The sequence below is a fragment of the Geotrypetes seraphini genome, chromosome 5, assembly GCF_902459505.1.
Source record: "Geotrypetes seraphini chromosome 5, aGeoSer1.1, whole genome shotgun sequence".
Taxonomy (NCBI): domain Eukaryota; kingdom Metazoa; phylum Chordata; class Amphibia; order Gymnophiona; family Dermophiidae; genus Geotrypetes; species Geotrypetes seraphini.
In genome coordinates this window covers 104,369,951-104,393,794 of record NC_047088.1, presented here as the reverse complement: position 1 = coordinate 104,393,794, position 23,844 = coordinate 104,369,951, and the positions used below count along the sequence as shown (strand labels likewise).

The 23,844-nt window shown below is 41.8% G+C and overlaps 1 protein-coding gene across 1 annotated transcript in view; it reads left to right on the top strand.

Annotated features, from left to right (window-relative positions):
* The window catches only part of LOC117360376 (serine protease 27-like), a 62,161-nt gene that overhangs the window by 13,437 nt on the left and 24,880 nt on the right, over positions 1-23,844 (top strand). The window contains exons 3-4 of the mRNA XM_033944076.1: positions 10,990-11,016; positions 22,764-22,932. Coding sequence (XP_033799967.1) covers positions 10,990-11,016; positions 22,764-22,932 — 196 coding nt within the window. The remainder of the gene's footprint in view (positions 1-10,989; positions 11,017-22,763; positions 22,933-23,844) is intronic.

The window sequence follows — 23,844 nt, the reverse complement described above, 5'->3', positions numbered from 1 at the left end:
GACCCATTTCATCACTTTGGGTCCTAACTTCAGCCCTTCAAGTTTGTTCAACATCCTCCTATGAGGAACTGTATCAAAGGCTTTGCTGAAATCCAAGTAAATTACATCTAGCATATGTCCTCGATCCAGCTCTCTGGTCACCCAATCAAAAAATTCAATCAGGTTCGTTTGGCACGTTTTACCTTTTGTAAAGCCATGTTGCCTCGGATCCTGTAACCCATTAGATTCAAGGAAGTACACTATCCTTTCTTTCAGCAACACTTCCATTATTTTTCCAACAACTGAAGTGAGGCTCACCGGCCTGTAGTTTCCTGCTTCATCCCTGTGACCACTTTTATGAATAGGGACCACATCCGCTCTCCTCCAATCCCCAGGAATCACTCCCGTCTCCAGAGATTTGTTGAACAAGTCTTTAATAGGACTCGCCAGAACCTCTCTGAGCTCCCTTAGTATCCTGGGATGGATCCCGTCTGGTCCCATCGCTTTGTCCACCTTCAGTTTTTCAAGTTGCTCATAAACACCCTCCTCCGTGAACGGCGCAGAATCTACTCCATTTTCTCGTGTAACTTTGCCAGACAATCTCGGTCCTTCTCCAGGATTTTCTTCTGTGAACACAGAACAGAAGTATTTGTTTAGCACATTTGCTTTCTCCTCATCACTCTCCACATATTGGTTCCCAGCATCTTTTAGCCTAGCAATTCCATTTTTTATCTTCCTCCTTTCACTAATATATCTGAAAAAAATTTTATCTCCCTTTTTTACATTTTTAGCCATTTGTTCTTCCGCCTGTGCCTTCGCCAAACTTATCTCTCTCTTGGCTTCTTTCAGTTTCACCCTGTAGTCCTTTCTGCTCTCCTCTTCTTGGATTTTTTTATATTTCATGAACGCCAATTCTTTCGCCTTTATTTTCTCAGCCACCCTTTTTTATATCATTTTACATGGTTCAGTGTCGTCAGTATATGACGTAAATACAAACCATATATGGTGACAGGTCACATGAAACTTTAAAAGAAATAACATGCATCTTACTATCTAAAGGCCAAAGTCTAAAGGTGCTTTGGTTAGCAGAGACTTTTTTATCTAAAACTACGAAGACAATTGAATTCACTTCACAACAGGATAAGAAAACACATCTCTCAAACATAAAATGGCCTTGTAGTATATCAGCAAGAGAAGGAAAAACAAAAAGAGTCTGGTTTTTTACAGCTTCAAACACAGTTGAAAGAAAAACTACAAGACACATAAAAAGTATCCCTCAATCCCCTCTTACATCATGAAAATGACATCATAAATGCACAGCATGAGCTTGGAGGGAGAGATACTCTAGATGTGTCTCTCGAGGAGGGGTTTTAGGAGCTGTAATATGAATAACACAGTGCATAAGCAGTCGAAAAATTACATAAGAGACAAGAATGCAGATAATAATAGAAATTATAACAATAAAAAGGTCTTTTACCCAGCCCTGCATCCAACTAAAGTACTGATCCCAAGGATTAGATAAACCAGAGTTACGTTGGAGCTCAGCAGAGAGGTCTTCTAATTTCTGAATGGCCATAGTAACCTTTCCTGTAGGACCTGTATGGTCAGGAATAAAAGTGCAAGACGATAAAGTACTGGGAAGAATTTTACAGACACCCCCCTTCTCAGCTAGAATCATATCCAGGGCCATGCGATTTTGAAAAGCCATCTGAGAAGTGGGGCCTAACTGATCAGCAATACCTTGCAAGGCATCTCTAGAGTAGTTCACAAAGCGTTGCTGATTATAATAAATGTAATTAATCCAATCAACATTCTTATTGATAGTAATAAGGGGAATAAGGGACTCAAACCCAGCCTTAACCTGGTCTCAGGCCTTGAATTCATCTGGGACCCCTCTTGGGACCCCTATAGCATCTATGTATACATGCGGATCAAAACTACCAAGGGGATCACGTTTATGTCGAGACAGAGAAGAGGAAAAACCATGTGAATAGGAAGGGTGCCCTTCAGAAAGGATATGCAGGGGCATGATAACTTTAGCTAAAGCGCACTGGCCTATCCACTGGCTGGGTAGCTTAACACGGAGCCTAAAGTCTCCACAGAGCCAATAAATATCACCTAAGGTGAAAATCTGATGCTGCAATAATGGGGCATACCTATGATCCAAGACAGAACAATACCCTGTGTCAAATTAGAAACATGACATGTGTAATTACCCTTATAGATGGTAACGGCAATGTCAAGCTTTTTCTGTCCAGGCAGCAAAGGGTATTTAGAACGCCACAGCGCACAAAGGGGATAGGTAAAATTAGAGGAGGTAGATAGCTCCCGTAAGAAAAACTGATGGGTCGGATAGCTAGACCCACCCTTAAACCACATGCCGATAACGTACATACCTTCATCAGTAGGTCTAGGGTTGTCAATAGTAAGAGAAAGCTTAATAATTTGTGCAGGAACACTTTTCCTATAACAGTTTCCAACCTTACGAAGGGTCATACGAGTAAGCAGTGATTTACCATTTTTTTCAGAGCACTTTCTGGTTTATAAGCCCAGTCAGTGCCAGTATTATATCCTACCGCTCCCCAGGATGCACACTTATCCCCCCAACGTGAGTCAGTAACACATATATATATATATATATATATATATATATATATATATATGTCTTTAGTTTTAGGAATCTCCAAGGATCAATGGCACAGACATGAGACATCAATTGATGAACAGTCCACAATACGTCAATCGCTCCTCCTAAACTTACTTGCTCCACTTCATCACTGACGCTGACCCATTCTGCTTCTATTCCTTTCTCTCCTCTCTTCTACCTTCCAAAGTATTTAGACCAATGCTGTCTTTTTAAAATATTTATTTTATTTTTATTTTTCCTCTAACTCTACTTTTCACTTCACTATTACCCTCCAGGTACTTTAGTTAGATTGTGAGCCTTCGGGACAGTAAGGGAATTTTCCAAGTACCTTTCTTATTTCTAATCTTAATGTATATTTTCTGTAAACCGCTTAGAACCTAACGGATGTAGCGGTATATAAGAAATAAATTACATTACATTACAATGTCACAATACTCAAAAGTGAAGGTGGCCACGTGCACACTGCTGGAATTATACCAAAGGGTAGTATACTGTCTATCTTTCTGAATTCCAATTGAAGGGCAGCCCTTGGGAGGAAGTCCAGCTTGACGTCTTAGTCGCAAAGAGATGCCGTGGGTGCTGTTTACAGATGAGTACATTGTTGGGGTGTCATTTACAGATGGTTATGGGCAGAAAGTGTCGTGGACCCAGGACACATCATCCCTGTAGACACAGTTGGAAATGATCCATACAGGAAGAAAAACTAGCAGCAATGTTGCCAGTAGGAGAATGATAAAGTTGGTGGAATGCTGTGATGAGATCATCATGTTGTTCCACTGGAGGAGGTGAAATCTGCGCAGAGACGGCTTGCTTCTGGGGTTTTAGGTTAACCCTCTTCAAGCGACTTGCGTGGATCCAAACAGGAGACTCCTCAGTGAGTACAGCAGTCCTGGTCACAGCGATCACAGTAGTGAGAAGGCCAAAGGGGAAATCCATCTGCTTACGATCCTTGAAAAGCTTCTGGACGATGACTTCATCACAAGGCTGGAAAAAATGGGTAGAAATCTGTGGAGAGAAAGGAGAAGTGCAAGATACGTTTCTTTCAACATGCCCTAATATTTCAAAGAGCTTTCGGACGTATTCTTCCTGTATCAAGGGGAGATCACTACTTTCAACTATTGAGGGGTTGTCTACCCATGGGGCGAGGAAAGGTCATCCCATGAGAATCTCAAAGGGAGAATAGCCAGTGGTGCAGGAAGATAAATCAGTCCAGCAGGAATGGACAGTCTCCCTAAACTAGTGAGATGCACACTCGGGATGAAATGATGTCTGTGCATACAGGGAGAGATACACTGGCTTAAAAAGAGTCCAAATATCATTCAGCAGCTGTACTCCAGTGTGATCCAAATAAGAGATAGAAAACAAGAGAGAAACCATGTTGCCTATACTGAATGTGGCAACATATGACAATATTAATGCATTTACTTGGTATAGTTATGGCAAAAGAGAGACAATATTCAGTTATTAAAGGTTCTTAATTGAACATTCCAAAAAGATATGTTTTTTGTGTGCTGCATATAACTATTATGGCACTTCAGAGAGACCATACTGATGTACTGAATGTATTCAGAAATGTATACTGAATGGATCATATGTAGGGAGCACCACAAAATAAACACTGTATAGGGTAAAACTTTTTCTTAAACATATAACCCCTAACTAAGCTACATTTAGAATATGAAAGCTATAAGTAAAAAGAACATTGCGCAATTAGGCTAATATAAAGTGGGAAAAGAGCTCTAGAAATGGCCAATGTTATGTATCCTGTGGTACCCACTAAGCTAAAACAAATAGACATGGCACAGACAAAACATAAAGTTTTAGGCATGAAGCTATTTTTCCATCTGTCAAGTGTGCAGGCCTGAATTTAACTCTGCAAATAAACACATTGTTATAGAAAACCAAAATAAAGATGAACACATAAGTAATACAAATAATGTATATCATAACCATCTCATATTCGGAAAAAGGCATAAAGCTAATGTCTCTTTGGAGCGTCTCTATCTCTGCAGTGATAAAGAGGATCCTTGGAAAATATTAGAAATATCTCTGTGCCAAAACTGATCTGGGATGGCTATGTATATCCAAACTACTGCTAAGAAAAAGAAAAAACATTTTAAATTGGCAACATCCTAATTTCAGCTAAAACAATAGAAAGGAATTTTTTCCAATTCACAAACATGCCAGCTGTAGCTATCGAGCTATATATGTCTGTATCAGGGAGCGAAAAGGTCAAGAATGAAAAAATCATTGGCAAGAAGTTGGAATGTCGAGCGATCACTGCGATGACCAATGCCATGATATTGGGCAATGAATAAGGGAGAGCTAGCAGCTGATATACAGGGTTTCCCCTCTTTGCACCAAAGTCCGTCCGAAGGGCGGCTTTGGGCATCTGCCAGACACCAGACATAAAGTTCAGAGAGGGTAACAAAGGACTGAAGCTGAGAAAAAAAGAGAGGAAGGGAATCCTGGTCACCCTTGAGACCCAGAAGCCCATTTAAAAGAAGGGCTTGGACATTGTGAGAAGTGTGAAGGGTAGTGGGGTGACCAAGGGTCAAGGGAGTAGCCAGCTCTACCACCATAGCACATGCAGCCAGGGCTCTCAAGCAGGCAAGCATGCCATGAACTTGAACAAGAGTGACTTTAGAAAAAAAAAAGGCAACAGGGCGTAACATACCGCTATGAGCTCCCGTCATGGTTTTACAATGGTCCCAAACAAAGAGATGAAACATTTGGTCATAATCAGGAAGACCCAGGCCTGGGCTAGAAACCAAAGCACTTTTCAAATGTCCAAAAGCATCCAACATTTCTTTAGTCCATCTGATAAGATCAGTCATTTCAGAACCCAGGGTCTGTCTCAGAATCTGGTCATAAAAGGGACAATCGGGGATCCATTGGCGGCAGTAACCAATCATACCAAGAAAAGTAAGCATGTCCTTCTTGGTAGCTGGGTGGGGCAGACCCAGAACAGCAGCAATGTGGGAGGTGCTGATTTTCCTCTGACCATGAGACAGGACAAAACCCAGGTATTTCACTTCAGATTTACACCAGTGTAGTGTATTTCGTGACACCTTGTGACCACACACAGACAACCATTGTAAAAGGTGCAAACTATCAGCCTGACAGGTCTCCTGAGTTATGGAACACAAAAGGAGGTCATCCACATACTGGATGAGGACAGAACCATGAGAGGTAGTTCATGGCTGTAGAGTAGCACAGAGGGAAAATGGAGAACACCACAGGGGAGTCAACATAGCCCCAGGGCTTTCTACACCAATATACTGTTGCTTAAAGGTGAAGGCAAAAAGGGGCTGAGTAGCCTCATCAACAGGGACTGAAAAAAACAAAACATTCTTTAGGACAATGACAGAAAAAAAAACATGGGCTGCAGGTGGAATGGAAGAGAGGAAAGAAGGAACATCAGGGACACAATGGGTGCAATGAGAATTACCAAAGCATTAACAGCCCTAAGGTCTTGGATGAAGCGGGGGGTGCCATCAGCTTTGACAACAGGAGTGATGGGCGTATTGTAAGAAGAGATGGTGGTTTTGAAATACTGGAGGAAAGAAAAGAAACAATCAGTGGAATCATGACTCTCACCTTTTCCCGGGGGATTGGGTACTGCTTGATAAAAATGAGAGTGAGTGATTTCAGAGAAGCACGATAGGGGGTACATGAAATAAAGCCTACAGCATTGTCAGCGGAAGCCCAAACCGGGGAGTCTGGGGGAAGGGGCAAAAGCATTCATGCACGAACCCTGATAATGGAAGCAAAGAACAGCTGCTAGTCTGGCAGCCAAAAGTGCGTTTGTGCTTTATATAATTCAGACTGCCAAGTAGAGAAATGTTGCTTTAAGTCAAAGAAAGAAAAACAGAATCACATTCCTTAAGGTCAGTAACTAGGTATCCAAATAAGCACAGAGAGAATTTACAACTTGCTAATCTTCTAAAAAAACATGAGCCTTGCACAAGAAAGGAAGCCTGTAAAATGAAATTTTGCCAGCTCAGAACACAGAGGAAGCAGCCGAAGGAGGAACGCACAATATGAGTCAGAGTCAAACTATTGTACGTTCGAGAGGGAGCCACATAACAGCATGTCCTACCTCAGTGTTAAACTTATAAGCAGTGCAAACGTATACGGGAAAGGACTGGTGACACAGAAAGATATGAGCTGGAGGGAGAGTGTCACACACAGGCAACATAAATCTTACAAATCTCATCTGTGTAGGAGGGGAAGAATCCTAAGTGCCTTTATGACCCATTACAAAAAAAATATAACAATGCAGAAATATTCGCTTACCTTACCTTATAAGCGAAGTACAGTAATAATAGACAATAAAATCTTATACTCTATAAAATCTTTAACCCCACAAACGACAGAGTGGGCAGGCGGTTCTATAAATAATTTCATTCTTCCCGAAAGAACAGCAGCTGCTTATATTCACGAGGGGAGCTTCCCAAAAGCACCCCGGGAGTTTCGCAAAAACTCCGTAATAGAACCCAAAGCCTTAACTTAAAATAAAGGGTTGGGACAGGACGCCAATACCAGTGAGTATTAGAGAACAGAAAAAAATTCAGAAATACACACAAAATACTGGTGATGTCATCTTACCATCCCGGGCAAGCCCCCAACTGAAAAGGATTTGGTCCCAATTACTGCCTCACACACTCTGTCATTAGTAAGTCAGATGCATCTGGGGACAATATCTTAAAGGCAACAGACGCCTATTATCTCCCAAACATGTCCAGTTTATTGTCAGTTTTACAACCTTTTTTATATCATTTTACATGGTTCAGTGTCGTCAGTATATGACGTAAATACAAACCATATATGGTGACAGGTCACATGAAACTTTAAAAGAAATAACATGCATCTTACTATCTAAAGGCCAAAGTCTAAAGGTGCTTTGGTTAGCAGAGACTTTTTTTATCTAAAGCTTCTTACAAATACAACTACGAAGACAATTGAATTCACTTCACAACAGGATAAGAAAACACATCTCTCAAACATAAAATGGCCTTGTAGTATATCAGCAAGAGAAGGAAAAACAAACAGGGTCTGTTTTTTTTACAGCTTCAAACACAGTTGAAAGAAAAACTACAAGACACATGAAAAGTATCCCTTCATCTAGACAAATTTAACATACTCAGTGAACACCAATCAGGATTCAGAAAAGGTTTTAGCACTGAGACAGTCCTAGCCTCGATCCTTAATCACCTATACGGCTTATTCAACAAAGGAACAAGTGCTCTGATTTTACAACTAGACTTCAGCAGTGCCTTTAATCTTGTTGATCACGAAATAATGCTACATTGCCTAGATGAAATAGGAATTACAGGAAGAGTAAGGAACAGGATACAGGGTTTCCTAACAAATAGATCATACCATGTGATTAGTGATGGGACATACTCAAACTCCTGGAAAAACCCCTTGGGAGTACCACAGGGTTCACTACTATCACCTACACTATTCAACATCTACATATCATCCTTAGGACACTTCCTGCAAAAGCTAAAATTAAACTACTACATATATGCAGATGACATTTCCATTTTAATCCCAGTGAACAGCATAACAAACAAAACCTCAGAATACATTTCTCATATTATGACCAAAATAGAACATTGGACAATCAATTTCAAACTGAAACTAAACACAGAAAAAACAAAAGTCTTCCTTGCAAGCCCAACGGACAAAATTAGCAAAACAACTTTACATATAACAGATCACGACTACTGAAACAATAAAAATATTGGGAGTCATATTAGATACACATTTGACAATGATTGAACACATGAACATAGTGGTAAAAAAGTGTTTCCTGACATTATGGAAGTTAAAGACCATTAAAAACTACTTTGACCCATTATCATTTAGATTACTAGTGCAATTGCTAATGCTTTCTACACTGGACTATTGCAATATCGTTTATATGGGTATACCTCAAGAAACAGTAAGGAAACTTAAAATTGTTCAGAACACAGCGGTCCACTTGATATTTGGATTGAAAAAAAGCGACCATGTTAGCCCCTACTACAGACTGCTACACTGGCTGCCAAAGGAGGCACGAATAATATTCAAGTTCTCTTGCATATGTTTCAAGCTGGTTTGGGGACTAGCTCCTACCTACCTGCTACCTCACTTTGTACTATATAGCCCTACAAGACAAACCAGAAACTGCAATCTATTTGCATACCCAAGCATTACTGGCTGTAAATACAAAACCTTTCTGGATAGAACTTTTATGTACCAAGCAAACAAACAACAACACTGGTTAAACAACTACATTAATGGAGCTAGACTGATCTATGGAGCCTTTAGAAAAGCCATAAAAACTGCCTTATTCGCCAGAAATATCACCTAAAAAGTATCTACACCAAACACTAATTCAGATTCTATTATTTCAAATATGTCCACTCCTGCGTATAAGTCTGAAATTTTTTAACAATTTATAACAATCTGTATATTGTAATTCGCTGCCTTTTAAGATTCTGCTTACTGTAATTCTCTATCTGCATTTTGTAACTCGCTGACTGTCCAGTTCTCTTCAGCCTAGAATTCTCATGACTATGGCGGTATAGAAGAATAAAGTTATTATTATTATTACTATACATATGTGGTGCTGTACAGAAACAGCTAAGAAAGAATGTCTCTTCTGCAGAGCTTACAATCTAGTCAAGACAACATGAAGCACAGACCTTCAGCACGCGGTCCCTGGGCCACATGTGGCCCCTACAGTGCATTTTGGTGACCCTCATATCCATCAAACCTCACTGCTACTGCGGTAGAGACAAGGTCCCATGAGACTCTGCTGGGTTGAACATAAGAACATAAGAATTGTCGCTGCTGGGTCAGACCAATGGTCCATCGTGCCCAGCAGTCCGCTCACACGGCGGCCCTTAAGTCAAAGACCAGTGCCCTGAGACTAGCCTTATTTGCATACGTTCTGGTTCAGCAGGAGCTTGTCTAATGTTGCCTTGAATCCTTGGAGGGTGTTTCCCCCTATAACAGCCTCCGGAAGAGCGTTCCAGATTTCTACTACTCTCTGGGTGAAGAAGAACTTCCTTACGTTTGTACAGAATCTAACCCCTTTTAACTTTAGAGAGTGTCCTCTCGTTCTCTCTACCTTGGAGAGGGTGAACAACCTGTCTTTATCTACTAAGTCTATTCCCTTCATTATCTTGAATCTTTTGATCATGTCCCCTCTCAGTCTCTGCATGGTAATATTGACACACTTGTGTGTGCATGCACGCGTACAATTGCTGGTCGGCTTGCCTCTTCTTCTGTTTGTGTGTGCATGTGCGTCAATGTGACCACGCAGTCACACACAACCCAGCAGAGCTTTGCAGGGTCTTTATTCTACCTGCAGTAGCAGCAAAACCTCCTGGCGATGCACATCTGCTCCAGCTGGTAAACATACACCTCCCATTTTAATATTGTCTTAATAAATTTGAAAATTAGAGAAAAGATCTGTGGTACTTTGCACCAAGGTGGGTTGACAGGCAGCAATAGAATTTTATTTATTTTTACATTTTCTATACTGTCTAACCCTAGGCAGTCTACATAAAATCAAACATACATAATGCTTAAAACAATACAAAGAGACAAACAAAACATCAGGATTTAAATTCACAATATATTTTTGATCAAGGTGAGTCAGACCATATAAAAAAGTAGTAACCAGCTATTGTGTTTTTAAGAATTTTCTAAAGGTTCCTTTATCGGCAAAATTCCTTAACTGTCCTACCAGCGAATTAGTGGGTTTGTTGTGTGCACCCTCATCGCTTGCACTTACCTGCATGATGTCACACTATTGGATGGCAGTGTGCTAGCAGCATTAAAATTAGTATTTAAAATTACATTTGTAAGTCTAACATCTCTTGATGCCCCACGGAGCTTTCTGATGTCCACTTTATAGCCCTTTACATGGAAAAGGTTGGAGGCCACTGACAGACATGAGGTTCTATGATATATTCTCCTAGAGAAGTGGTCAAGTTGTAAATGCAACCCTACAAAATTATGTTTTTAGTTTAGATTTGAGTATGGCCAGAAAGAGAGAGAACATGATGCACTGACAGACCCCTGGGGAACCCTACTGTTTACCCTTCCAACAGTTGCAGAGTGAATACATTTGTAGATGAGCAATAAAATGATATGCAAAAGTGGAAGGGAAGCTAATGTATAATTTTGAAGAAAAGGGTTAAATTGTCACAGTAATTCTGAAGGAAGATGCAAATGTATTTTGAGTGGACTAGAAAATTGTCCCATTTGTTAGTATCTTGTGAATCCAGTGGGAGATATTTATAGCCCTATCTATCATTTTAACCAATTACTTCTTCCCCCCCCCCCTGCCCCCCACTTAGGTATTGCTGAGGCGCTGTCTTCTACAGGTAAGAATATTTACCACCTGAAACAGACTCTTTTCTTTCCCTGTAGAGTTACTCTATCTAATCTAATCTAATCTTCCATTTGTGAGTTGCACATACCTATATAGGCTCAAGGTGACAGATCAAAGAGGAAGGGAAAGTTGTAGGGGAAGGGGGCATGGAGAAGCAAGAGGAGGGACATAGGGGGATAAAAGGGGAAGAGACTACGGAATGCATGCAAACAAAGGTTCTGTGGTAAACTTAACTTCTTGTGAGCCAGTGCATACTTTCTCCTACTGTTATACTGAATATGAAAGAGGAAGTAGGACCAGCACAATGGAGGCCCATGGAATGTGCTGCTGATTGCCTGTGCTAGACAGTTTCTGACTGCCAGAGGAGGACCTTTTCTGCTGGTGGGACTTAGGGATCCCCACCAGCTCAGGTATTTGGGGGTCATGGGAGGAAGGGGAGGGGAAGAGACCAGGATGCTGGTAGAGAGTGTGTGTGTGTGTGTGGGGGGGGGGGTGTTTAAATGTTGTGCCCCTCCCTTTGAGTTCAGGTCTACCAAAATCAAACATCTGGCTATACGACTGTTGTGCGCATGTGAAAACAAAAATGAAAGCATCAACACACATTAGCACCCATTCTTCTGTGCATGAATATCCAGCTTGCAAAAATTTCTTCCATATAAAATAAATACTGTACATACATTTATGCTGTTAAGAACAGATGCTAATGTGTGCTGACACTTTTTGTTTTTTTTCTAATGTGCACATAAACTCTTACTTCCTGTCAGTCCTTTAAACTTGCAGGCAATTGTGAGTGCCAAACTGGCAGTTAAATTTTAAATCCTTTCTGCTAACCCTTCCACGCTGCCCCAGGCCTTGTAAAAAAAATTTCTTGAGGGGGCGCTAGTGAGCTTAGCAAGGAATGACTGCATAGTGCTTGAGCTCCGCCAACTGATTTCTATAAAGCATCGAGTCTGTTGGCAAAAGCTGCCTTCATAGATCTAATTCTGCTTCCAGCATCTGTTAGATCATGGCCTCCAGTAAAACTGGAAAACGCAAATACACAGAGCTGATATCACCTCAAAAAGTGCCTTCGACCAAAGGTGAGATGGAGAATAAGGCCTTACACACTGTTATGGAGGAGCTCCATACTGCAGACTTCTGTAACAAACACGGAGGATTTGAAATCTGATCTTACCTCACTCTCGACTGAAATGGCTGTTTTCCGATCACGTATTGATATTGCTGAACAGCGTGTCAAAACGAACAGTATAAACATTAAAGCTATACAACAACAGCTGAAAAAGATGGCGATCCTAGAATAGGAGCTTGAAGACACACAGAATAGATTGCGTCGTAATAATTTCCGGTTACTTGGTATCCCCGAAGGTCGGGAGGGCCGTGATGTGGTAGCTTTCATACAATCCCTGCTACCGAAAATTCTTGATTTCGACTTTAAATATGATTTTGAAATTGACCTGGCCGATCATGTTCCCTCACACAAACTTGATGTGGGCGCATGCTATCCACAGCCCATTGTAGTGAGGCTTTTAAGATATGGTCAGGTTATGGATGTTATGAAACAGGCCAAACTTAAACATCCGCTGTACTCTGCTGGTTGTGCCTGATCTCGACAAACAAATGGCTAAACGACGAAAAGCATTACTGGACTATCATCCCCAGCTTAAAGCTGTTGGCGCGAAGTTTGGCCTTTTATATCCCGCCACGATGTGCATCACATATAACAACGCTACGCAGAACTTCACTAACCCGCTCGAATTGGCGGAATATCTTGAGCGTATTGCTCCAAGCTCCATCGATAAGACCTAGATTTCACTTACTTAGTATATGTGGTAACCGGCTTTGCCGTATCAGTTGATTTGTTTGTGTACACCAGGGGTAGGGAACTCCGGTCCTCAAGAGCCGTATTCCAGTTGGGTTTTCAGGATTTCCCCAATGAATATGCATGAGATCTATTTGCATTCACTGCTTTCAATGCATATTCATTGGGGAAATCCTGAAAACCTGACTGGAATACGGCTCTCGAGGACCGGAGTTCCCTACCCCTGGTGTACACTATCAACTGTGGCACTATTACTTGCTCTGCACCTAGCGCTTTAATGCATTATAACTCATGGCTTTTTGATACCATTCTCATTTAAGCTGTTCATATTTCCTTATTCATTGCTTTGCATTTAATGAAAACATTTATTTCTTGTTTGTCTTTCAAAGTTTACACTCATGTATACTTATGGTGATTGGTCTTCCATGACTTCACGTTTGGTCTGATATTCTGATCTATAACATACCAGATGCTTACTCAGTTAGTTGCTGCCTTATCTAATCTATTTCTGTTGGCGAGCTTGGCCCATTGTAGCCCTTGTGATCTTGCTATCCTGTTTTTTTTTTGCTCTTCTGTATCTTGTCCGATTCTGTTTTTCTTTTCTTTCTTTTTGCAGTGTTCCTTACCATCACGCTTTCAGCAGTATTTCAGTCTATATCGACGTATATGTTTGTCCTTGCTTCTCTTGTCTTTAGTAATGTGTTTTCTGATGTTTTGTTTTCATCATAGCAGGTCATATCGCTTTGCTTTTCCTCTAATGGAACAATATGTTTCCTCTTTACTGGTACTATCAATGTTTTTTGCTTATCTCATTCAAGCGTATTATGAAATGTGTCACTATGATGTTTAATATCTGCTCTCTTAATGTAAAAGGTCTAAATATTCTGTTAAAAAAACAGAAGATTTGGGACTATGTTAATAGCTTACAGCCTGACATCTTGTTTTTGCAAGAATCTCACTTATCAGCTACTGATTCTGCGAAACTGTCCTTTCCTTGGGCTCTGCCAGTGCTTTATTTGCCGGCTATTGATAAACATAATGGGGTCCTAACATTCATTAGGAAATGTTTTCATATAGAGCTTATTGATCATTGTACTGATAATCAGGGTCGTTGGATCATTGCTACTGTTAAAATTGCTGATAAACTGATCACTTGTATGAATGTATATGGTCCCAATTCTGATGACCCGTTGTTTTTTTTTTTATAACGTCTCTGACCAACTGGCGTCATCCATTGATCACCTTCTCTTTTTGGGAGGTGACTTCAATATGATCATAGACCCTATGATAGACCGGAAATCACATGCCACATATAAAAAAATCCAGATCCTGGCACAAACTTAATGATATGATTCTTCAGTTCCATCTCATAGACCCATGGCGCTTGCAACACCCTAGTACTTCGGATTTTTCTTTTTTTTTTCTGCTCCCCATGCTACCTATTCACAAATTGATTTTTTCCTTATTAGTGTGGCTCTGTCAACTTTCATTTCGTCCTCATCGATCAAAGAAATAGCTATCTCTGATCATGGTGCTGTGATCCTTCAACTACGTGGCTTATTCAACCCACCCAGAGAAGATGGAGATTCAACAACTCTCTCCTTAATAAGCCTGAATTTGTCACTCACATTAATATGGCCATTGAAGAATTCTTCCTGAATAACAAACCTACTGATTCTACTTGGGTTGTGCTTTGGGACACATTTAAAGCATTTATTAGAGGCAAGATTATCTGTTATGCAGCGTATTTCAATAAACAACGAAGAGCTGATCTACTAAAACTTGAAGTAGAAATCAAACACACTGAGCAGCAACATATTCAGTCTTCCAATGATTTCTTTCTCTTAACTAAACTTAGGTCTCTCAGATTACAACATAGTGTACTTTCCAGTCAAACTGCCAATAATCATCTTCTTTTGAAAAATGCTACATATTATATGGAGAATAATAAGTGCGGCCACACTTTGGCTCAATATTTGAAGAGTAAACCGTCCAAGACGTATGTAGCTGCATTAAGGGATGATAAGGGGATTAACATCACAGACTCTAGTGGAATTGTTGGGCAATTTCAACAGTTTTATCAGAATCTCTATTCGTCTGAAATTGAGACATTGGAATCTGTCCCTGAGTTCTTAACAGATCTTCCTAACAACTTGCTCTCAGAATCACAGAAAAATGCTCTGGACCAACCTGTTCAACTGGCTGAAGTGTCTTCTGCTATTAATGCTCTTGCTAAGAAAAAAAACCCTGGGCCAGACAGTATCACCTCTGAATTTTATCAGCATTTCCTTCCCCATCTGCTTCCACACATGCATGCTTTCTTTACACATCTAATTACAAATGGTCGAGGGAGTGGCACATTCACAGAGGCGACGATCATCGTTCTCCCTAAAGAGGGCAAAGATCCTACTGATGTCAAAAACTATCGGCCGCTCTCATTAATTAACACAGATGCAAAGATTTTTGCTAAACTGGTTAAGACTAGATTACAATCTGTTCTAGATAGCCTTATTGCCCCTGATCAGATGGGATTTATGACTGGGAGACTGTCTTCTGACAACACTAGACTACTTACCAATATTATACATGGTGCCCAAACATCACACCGTCCTATTTTGGCTATCAGTTTGGATGCGGAGAAAGCGTCTGACCGCATAGAATGGTCCTATATCTTCCATGTATTAACCTGGTATGGATTTCCTCCCTACTTTCTCTCTCTCATTCGTGTCCTGTACTCCAACCCTACTACTAATCTGTTCATCAATGATGTTTATTCATCCTCTTTCCAACCTAAACGAGGAACTAGACAAGGTTGTCCTTTGTCCCCTCTCCTCTTTAATGTGGCTCTGGAGCCTCTTAGTTGCCCTAAGAGTCAACAACAAAATATTAGGGTATAAAATGGGTGAGCATGAATTTAAAATTTCAGCCTATGCTGATGACGTGTTGATATACGCCTCACCCTCCTCTCTTCCACATATCTTGAAGGTGATACACAATTACTCTATGATTTCTGGTTACAAACTCAATCTTTCCAAATCTGAGATAATGTCTCTAAATTGTCCTGAAGCAATGGTTGAAGTTAGAAATCTTGGTTTCAACTGGGCACAAGAGAAGATAAAATATCTGGGGGTGTACTTTGGTCCTACTCTTGAAGATACTTTGATCTTTAACTCGGAATATATTATACAAAAGACCACATCCCTATTAACGCTTTGGTCTCCACTTAAATTATCATGGTGGGGTCGCCTTGACACTATAAAAATGATGGTATTGCCAATAATAACATATGTCTTAAGTATGCTTCCATGCCTACTACACAAGTCCTTTTATAAGAAGATTGAATCCCTCCTGGCTGCCTTTCTATGGAATCATAAGACACCTCGTATTAGTCTGCAAAAGCTTAAATGTACGAAACAGGATGATGGAGTCTCCTTCCCAAGCATATACGACTACCATATCTCATTTTTATTGCGATAGGGATCCAAATGGAATTATGCCATTGACACCTCACCTCATTGTCACCTCCCTGGTTACTGCTAGAATCTGCCTCATGCTCATTACCACTGAAATATATTCATGCCATGAGCAAATCAGTAAATGTGTTATCGAATCCCATCATGCAAGCTACTATTACTGCAATCCATGATGTTGACCTCTTTTCAGAAATCTCTTGGAGCTCGTCATCGCTTATGGAATAATCCAAAACTTCGGATCCAAAATAATTTAGTATCATGGAAACTTTGGCAAGATCATGATATCTGGACTGTGGGTCAACTGTATGATGGCAAGCAGTGGTTCACTTTTGCTGAAATCTGCAGGACTTTCAACCTTCCCCCTTCACAGTTCTTTCGTTGGCTTCAACTTACACATGCCATACAAAAGGACCTTCTATCATCATCTCCATGTTCCGGATCCCCATCTTATTTATCCATATGTGACAAATTTTTGTTTCAACGACATGAGGCTTCTCGGTGGTATAAATTGCTCCAAGGACATAAATTCAAACCCGATAGAGGGATCTATGATTATTGGAATACTGAATTGGATCTGACTATTGATGTTGACCATTGGCGACTCATATGGACCAACATCGGTAAAGCCTTTCATTCCTCCTCTTTGATACAATCAGCTTTCTTTCTGTTGCATAAAGCATATTGGACTCCAATACGTGTTGCCAAACTGGGTTCTCCCCACTCATGTTGGTCCTGTAATAGTATGCCAGGAATACTATGGCATATGCTATTTGATTGCCCTTTGCTTGAAACATACTGGAGCCAAATTTGGTCAACTATTGAGGAAATTCTTTCAGTTAAAATGTCCTTAGCCTATGCCATAGTCATTTTTGGTTCAGTGGCGATGTCTCGCTCGCTTTCTGAGCCAGTATCATTGCTATTGAATGCTTTATTGACTTTGGCGATTAAAGTGATCCTGTTGAATTGGAAGGACTTGTCCGCTGCTAATTACTCTATTTGGTGGTCTTCTATGGTAGTCACTATAAAATATGAAAGGCTATATGCAGAGAAGTTTGGCTCATTACGAAAATTTCATGAGATATGGGATTTGTTGTCAGATTACTGTTCATCACGATACCACTAGTTATTAACTCTTTCTCTCGGAATGTTTCTGATTCAGACCTTTTTTTTGAACTATGATCAATGATATATCAGTATTCTTTCTGCTATGATATATTTTGTATACTTCACACCTGTTGTATTGCATTATTTTATGACTGCTGACATTTTACCCAGTTTTTTTTTTGCTACTGTTGATTGTAGTATGTTTCCTGGCTGTATTTTACTTGTCATAAGACAGACTTGGTACATTGTAATTCTCCATCTGCTGTTCTTATATTGTTCTATGTTTCCATGTTTATATACCAATAAAAATATTGAACTAAAAAAAAAAATTTCTTGGGTTGTTCAAGCAATAAAAGACAGTATCCTTCTGTGTATTGCCTGGAATACTCAATAACCTGATTACCATACATTTTAACACAACATTTGGCAATGCCTTCCACGTAACTTAACACCTTTGATTAATCCCTCTCTAAAATTACTCTACTTTACAGTATTTCTTCCCCTCACCATAAAATCACACAACAAATTAAAAATACATAAAACAAGTTATTGTATACTAACTAAAAACTCCATTACACAGCTTCAAAGAAACATTGCCTACAAAAACAAGCTTTTAATTTAATTTAATTTTTTTTTAAATCGAGCATCAGTGGCGTATCAAGGGGGATGTGGACTACCCCGGGTGCACGCCCTAGGAGGGTGCACAGCCAGCCAGGGCTGGAACCTCCCACCCTACTGTGCAACAGGACCTGCACCTCATCACAGCTGCTGGTGCACACCATCCGACGTACTTGCTCTGGAGCAGTCGGCAACCAGCTGAGATGCAGGAAGGTTTCGCGATGACTACGTCTGCCGGCTCTGCTCTGGAAGAAGTAAGTTACATCAGGGTGGATCGACAGGTGCAGGGAGTTGTGGCAAGGTCCTGTGATTACTGCGTCTGCCAGGTCCACCCCCTCCAATGCAATTTATTTCTTCCGGAGCAAAGCTGGCAGATGTAGTCATCGCGGGACCTTCCTGCACCTCAGCGCGGCTGCCGCTCCAGAGCAAATACTTTGGAGTGAGGTAGACCGGCAGCTGGCAGAGAAAGGAGCAGGTATAGAAGAGTGGTGGAGGGAGAGAAATGGGGCAGGGTGGTGCTGATGGAATTGCTGAGCAGGGAAAGGGGAGAGAGACATAAGGGGGTAAGGATACTGGATGGAATTGGATTGGAGAGAATGAAGGGGGCAGATGCTGATGGAAGTGGGGAGAAGGGAGAGACAAGGGGTAGATGCTGATTGAAGAGGGTGGATGGAGAGAGAAAGGGCAGACTTTGGATGGTAGTGGGGAGGGTAGAGGGGGAGCCTATGGTGGATGGAAGTGCAGATGGGAGAGATAAGGGAGCAGATGCAGGAAGGAAATGGGAATGAGAGAAAGAGGGGAGCAGACGCTGGATGGAAGTGGACAGAGAAGGTACTGGATGGAAGAGGTAGAGAAAGAGGGCACATGATGGAAGGAAGGGATAAATTATTTTTTATTTTTTAATTATTTATTTATGCAATTTTAAATGAACATACAACATAAAAATGCATTAAGAAATAGAAAGCATATTGCTAAATACAAAAACAATCCATAAAATAATATTTCCCATTGAAATTTAACAAGCAAACATATTCATAGCAACTTTCTCTATAAGTCCTCAATTAAAGATAGGGAGAGGATAAGGAAAAAGAGGCACATCTCAGAAGAAAAAAAACAAAAGCATAAATAAATCAATAATGACAACGTCTCGTCGGAAATAAACTAATACAATCTTCCATTTCTAATAATTATTATATTCTTTCCCCCTAACCCGACACCTGTACCTGTATTTTACGCTTATTCTCAAGAAAAGCCTCCAATTGTTTGGGATCAAAGACAAGATACCTCATACAATATTAAACATTTACAAGGAAAACGCAAAAAGAAATGAGCACCCAGGGCTAACACCTGAGAGCATAGAGTCAGAAATTGCTTCCTTTTCTCCTGTGTGTCTACACAGACATCAGGGAAAATCCAAACTTTACCTCCCAAAAACAAATTTATCAGAGTTACGAAAAAACATTCTCATCACCCAGTCCTTGTCAGATTCAAAAACAAATGTAACTAGGAGTGTTGCTCTTATACACTCTTCTTCCAAAGATGTTTCTAATAATTGTGTTACATTTAAACTATCCATCGATAGTTCTCCTTGGGAAGAAGTTTGCCGTTTCTTCCCTGGCATAGAATAGACTCGAGAAAATGGAGGCACAGTTTCCTTTGGTACCCCCAGAACTTCCATCAGATATTTCTTAAGCAGTTCAATGGGGGCTACAGTCCTGGATTGAGGAAAATTGATAAAACGCAAATTCAACCTACGGGCATAATTCTCCATTTTCTCCATTTTATTCCTCAGTCCAGTCATACCTTGTCCATAGATCAGGGTATTAGATTTTGAGTCTTTAAGACTTTATTGAACTTCCTCTACTTTTTTTTCGAGCTCAAAATTCTTTGCCTCCTGGATGACAATACGTGTTTTACAGTCTTGCAAAGAATTGTCCACCAAAACCTTATTTCCCATGAAAATCTTCTCCAAGCGAGCTACAGCATCCCAGATAGAATCTAAAGTAACATGGGGAGGTTTAACCAGTGGTGTAATTTGCTGCTCACTAATATCCTGCCGCTGGTCAAATTTTTCAGACCTAGAGCTCTCTCCGTGCGTCTCCTCTACACCTCCTACAGCACCTTTAATAACCAGGTGGAGCTCAGAACTCGCTCCCATATTGTCTCCCAGCTCTCTGGTTTCTCCTCTTATGCTCCGGATACTACCCTCCTCTGTTGAATAATCCGCAGCGCTAGTCACAGCCTGCGGGTTCAATGCTTGTTCCGGCAGCGTCACCAAGCCTGGGTCAGAGGGTGGAAGTCGCTCCTCTGGGCTCAGAGTGACATTGAGCTCGGGTAAGGCCGCTCCTTTGCCAGCACCCGCTCCAGGGATGTACGCTGTTCGGACTACAAATCTCTCCATGGTGGAAAGGGGAAGTGGAGAGGACTCGGAGGGGTAAGTCCTTACTTTCCCCTTTCTCTTACTCATGTTGATATTAGTTCAGCGCTATACAGCAAGAGGAAAATAAGTTCCAAACAGTAGCCTTTCTCAGCGTGGCTACCGGCGAGACACCATCTTGACTCCTCCCCCCCTCCACTACCCGGTTACGGGAAAAATTAAAGGAGGGCACATGATGGTGGGAAAAGGATTGAGTTAGTGAAATACTGGAGGGGGTGAGGGAAAGAGGTGGAGAGCTGTAGATAGACAGTGAAAAAGGAAATTGATGACAGGGTAGTAAGAACGTAATCTAGACAGAAACAGAAAATAAACTGAAAAGGAAAATGAGGGGAAAAAGGGAAAGGGAGAGGAGAGGTGTGAGAGAGGGAAGGGAAGGAGAGGAGAGAGATGCCAGATCAATGGGGATGAAGGGAGCGATGGAAAGGGGAGACATACAGTTTCTGGAAGGGGCATAGAAGGAGAGATGATGCCATATAGGGACAGAGAGAGGGCAGAAAGTGGATGGAAGGAAGAGAGTAACAAGACGATGAGGAAAGCAGAAACCAGAGAAGGCAAAGGTAGAAAAAAAATTTCTATTTATTTATTATTTATTTTTTGCTTTAGGAGACATGTGTCACTGTTTCTGTGGTGTTGCATTGGATGCAGTGTTCAGCTTCTTGGTGGTTCAATTTAACCTTTGTCTATGTATTATCTATTTTATCCCCTTCCCATGTCCTTAGTGCCACCAGTGCCTCCTTCCTATGTCCTTAGTGCCCCTTCCTATGTCCCCCTCACTGCCTTCCTGCCTTTGTCCCACCCCCTCCCCAGAAGTCAGCCTGCCTGCCTACCTCCCTCCCTCCCTTCCTGCTGAACCAAAGCCAGCCAGCCTGCCTCCCTCCCTGCCGTGCCAAAGCCAGCCTCCCTTCTTCCCTCCCTCCAGCGCCTGATTCACACCCCCCCCCCGGGTCCACCACCACTGCTTGCCAGCCTCTCTCCTTACCTCCCTCCAGCAGCTATTCAACCCTTCTCCCTGGTCCACCGCCACTGCTTGCCGCCCAGAAGCCTCCTTCACCTGTGCTTCACAGTAACATAAAATTAAAGATCTATTCCTTCCCCGCACCCCTTTATTCCCTCCAAACTATAATATTGCTCTATTCAATTTCTCCATTGTCATCTGACACACTTTGTTTCAGTGTCTTGTCATTTTACAGCAAGAAGTACAAGGCTTTCCGTATTATGTCAAGGCAGCAGCTGGCCTAGAATCACTGATTTTTGCCTTTTTGCTGCTATAATTTTCAGTGTCAGATAAAGACAGATGCATCTATATTTAAATACCACACCAGAGATAAATGCTCCCATAAATCAGCCTTACAGGAGGTAAGTCCATGACTCTAAAAGCCTGCTCCAACTTGCTGCAATTGCCATAGAGTTGTAGAGCAGATCACCATGGTTTCGTGGAATTCCACACTGATTTAAGCAGGTCTCCCCATGACCTTTCCCTAGGAATGCCTCCCTTTTGAGTTGCATGTAATACACTCAAGGCGCCCAGGGCCAGATTCTCAAAACTTCTCCTTACCTCCCTCCAGCACCGATTCAACCCCTCCCTCTGTCCCCCCGATCCGCCGCTGCTGCTGCTTGCCACCCAGAAGCCTTCTTCCCGATGTCAATTCTGACATCGGAGAGGAAGTTCTGGGGGAGGGGAGGGGTTGAATCGGCGCTGGAGGGAGGTAAGGAGAGTGGCTGGCAAGCAATAGCGGCAGACCTGGGGGGGGGGGTGAATCGGGCGTGGGAGGGAGGGAGGGGAAACGATCGCCTGTCCTGTTGTCCCCATGCACAGCTTTAGGACGCTGTCCCTGAAAACGGGACATTTCAGTGTCCCGAAGCTGTGTGCAGGGACAACAGAACAGGGGATCTAAAACAGGACGGTCCTGTTCAAAATGGGATGTACGGTCACCTTATGTTATGTGCCAGTTATCAGCGCTGATTAAGACTATTAAATTAATTACACACACACACACACACACACACTCCCCTTTTATGAAGTCACATTAGGGTTTTTTATCGCTGGCTGTGGCATCGGAGCTTTTATTGCTGCAGCTTGCGATAAAAAACCCTAACACAGCTTCATAAAAGGTTTTGGGAAGGGGTGTTTAATTAGGTCCCTATATTGGCTAGGTGCGCCAATGTAGACATCTAACTTTAGGAGGATTTTATAAAATCAGTACCTGATGGTCTCAGAGGTGATGGGAAAGTAGTACTATTTACAGAGAAACTGAACAATAATTCATCTCTTAATGTTTGTTTTTCAGGCTTGTGCAGACCCTCAGTGGTGTCCAACCGGATTGTTGGAGGTCAGGATGCAAAGGAAGGGCAGTGGCCTTGGCAGGCCAGCATCCAATATTTTGGTAGTACACATTTCTGTGCAGGGTCTTTGATTACACCTCAATGGGTACTTTCTGCAGCACATTGCTTTTCCTTGTAAGTAAAGTTGGATTTTGTGGACAAGGACATTTCAGGTAAATAGGCATCAGGAATGAGAAGGATTATTGTAAGATAAACTTAAATCACTATCTATGTGATCCAGGTGATAAATCACTTATCCCCTGTATCTCAGATTTAATCTCTAAGGCCTAGATTCACTAAGCCCACCAATCTTATCCGACCAACCATCTTCATGCAAATGGGGGTGATCGGAGACACGCCCTTCACCGACGACACGGATCGCGGGAGAGTGATCCCAACACATGCGCAGACCATCTACTTTGCCTGTAGATGGTCTGCGCATGCGTTTGCTGTCCTTTTTTTTTTTTTTTTTTACCTCGCCCCAACTCTCCTGCTTTCTGCCGCCCTTCCTTGCAATGCGAGCCTGTGGTTTTAACCCGTGGATTTAAAGTGGGTTAAAACCATAAGCTTGCGCTACAGGGAAGGGCGGCATGCAGGAGCAGAGAGCTTTTTTCAGCAGAGCAGGAGAATCATGGCAGAGAGCAAGGAAGGAGCAGAGAGATTTTGAGCATGGAACAGAGCTGTTGGCAGAGCAGGATCGCGGCAGAGAGCACGGAGCGAGCAGAAAGCTAAATGGAGCAGGGCAGAGAGCGGGCTGGTGGAAGTTGGCTGGGATTTCAGGGCGGCATGGAGCAGGAGAGTCGGCAGGGACGTGTGCGACTGGTCCTAAGCAGTCACTTGTTTTGGGATCGGCCAGCCAAGTCAGTGTTCCTTATTTGTTTTAGTGAATTGCTGCCTGCCTACATTTGCATGCCGTTCCCTCTCATTTGCATGCACGGATCGGATCGGGTGCAGGAAGAAGGTTAGTGAATTGGGTCAAGGTCACAAAGTGATCACATAGTGGTCAGGACATGATCGGTGTCCTTAATGAATCTAGCCCTAACTCTT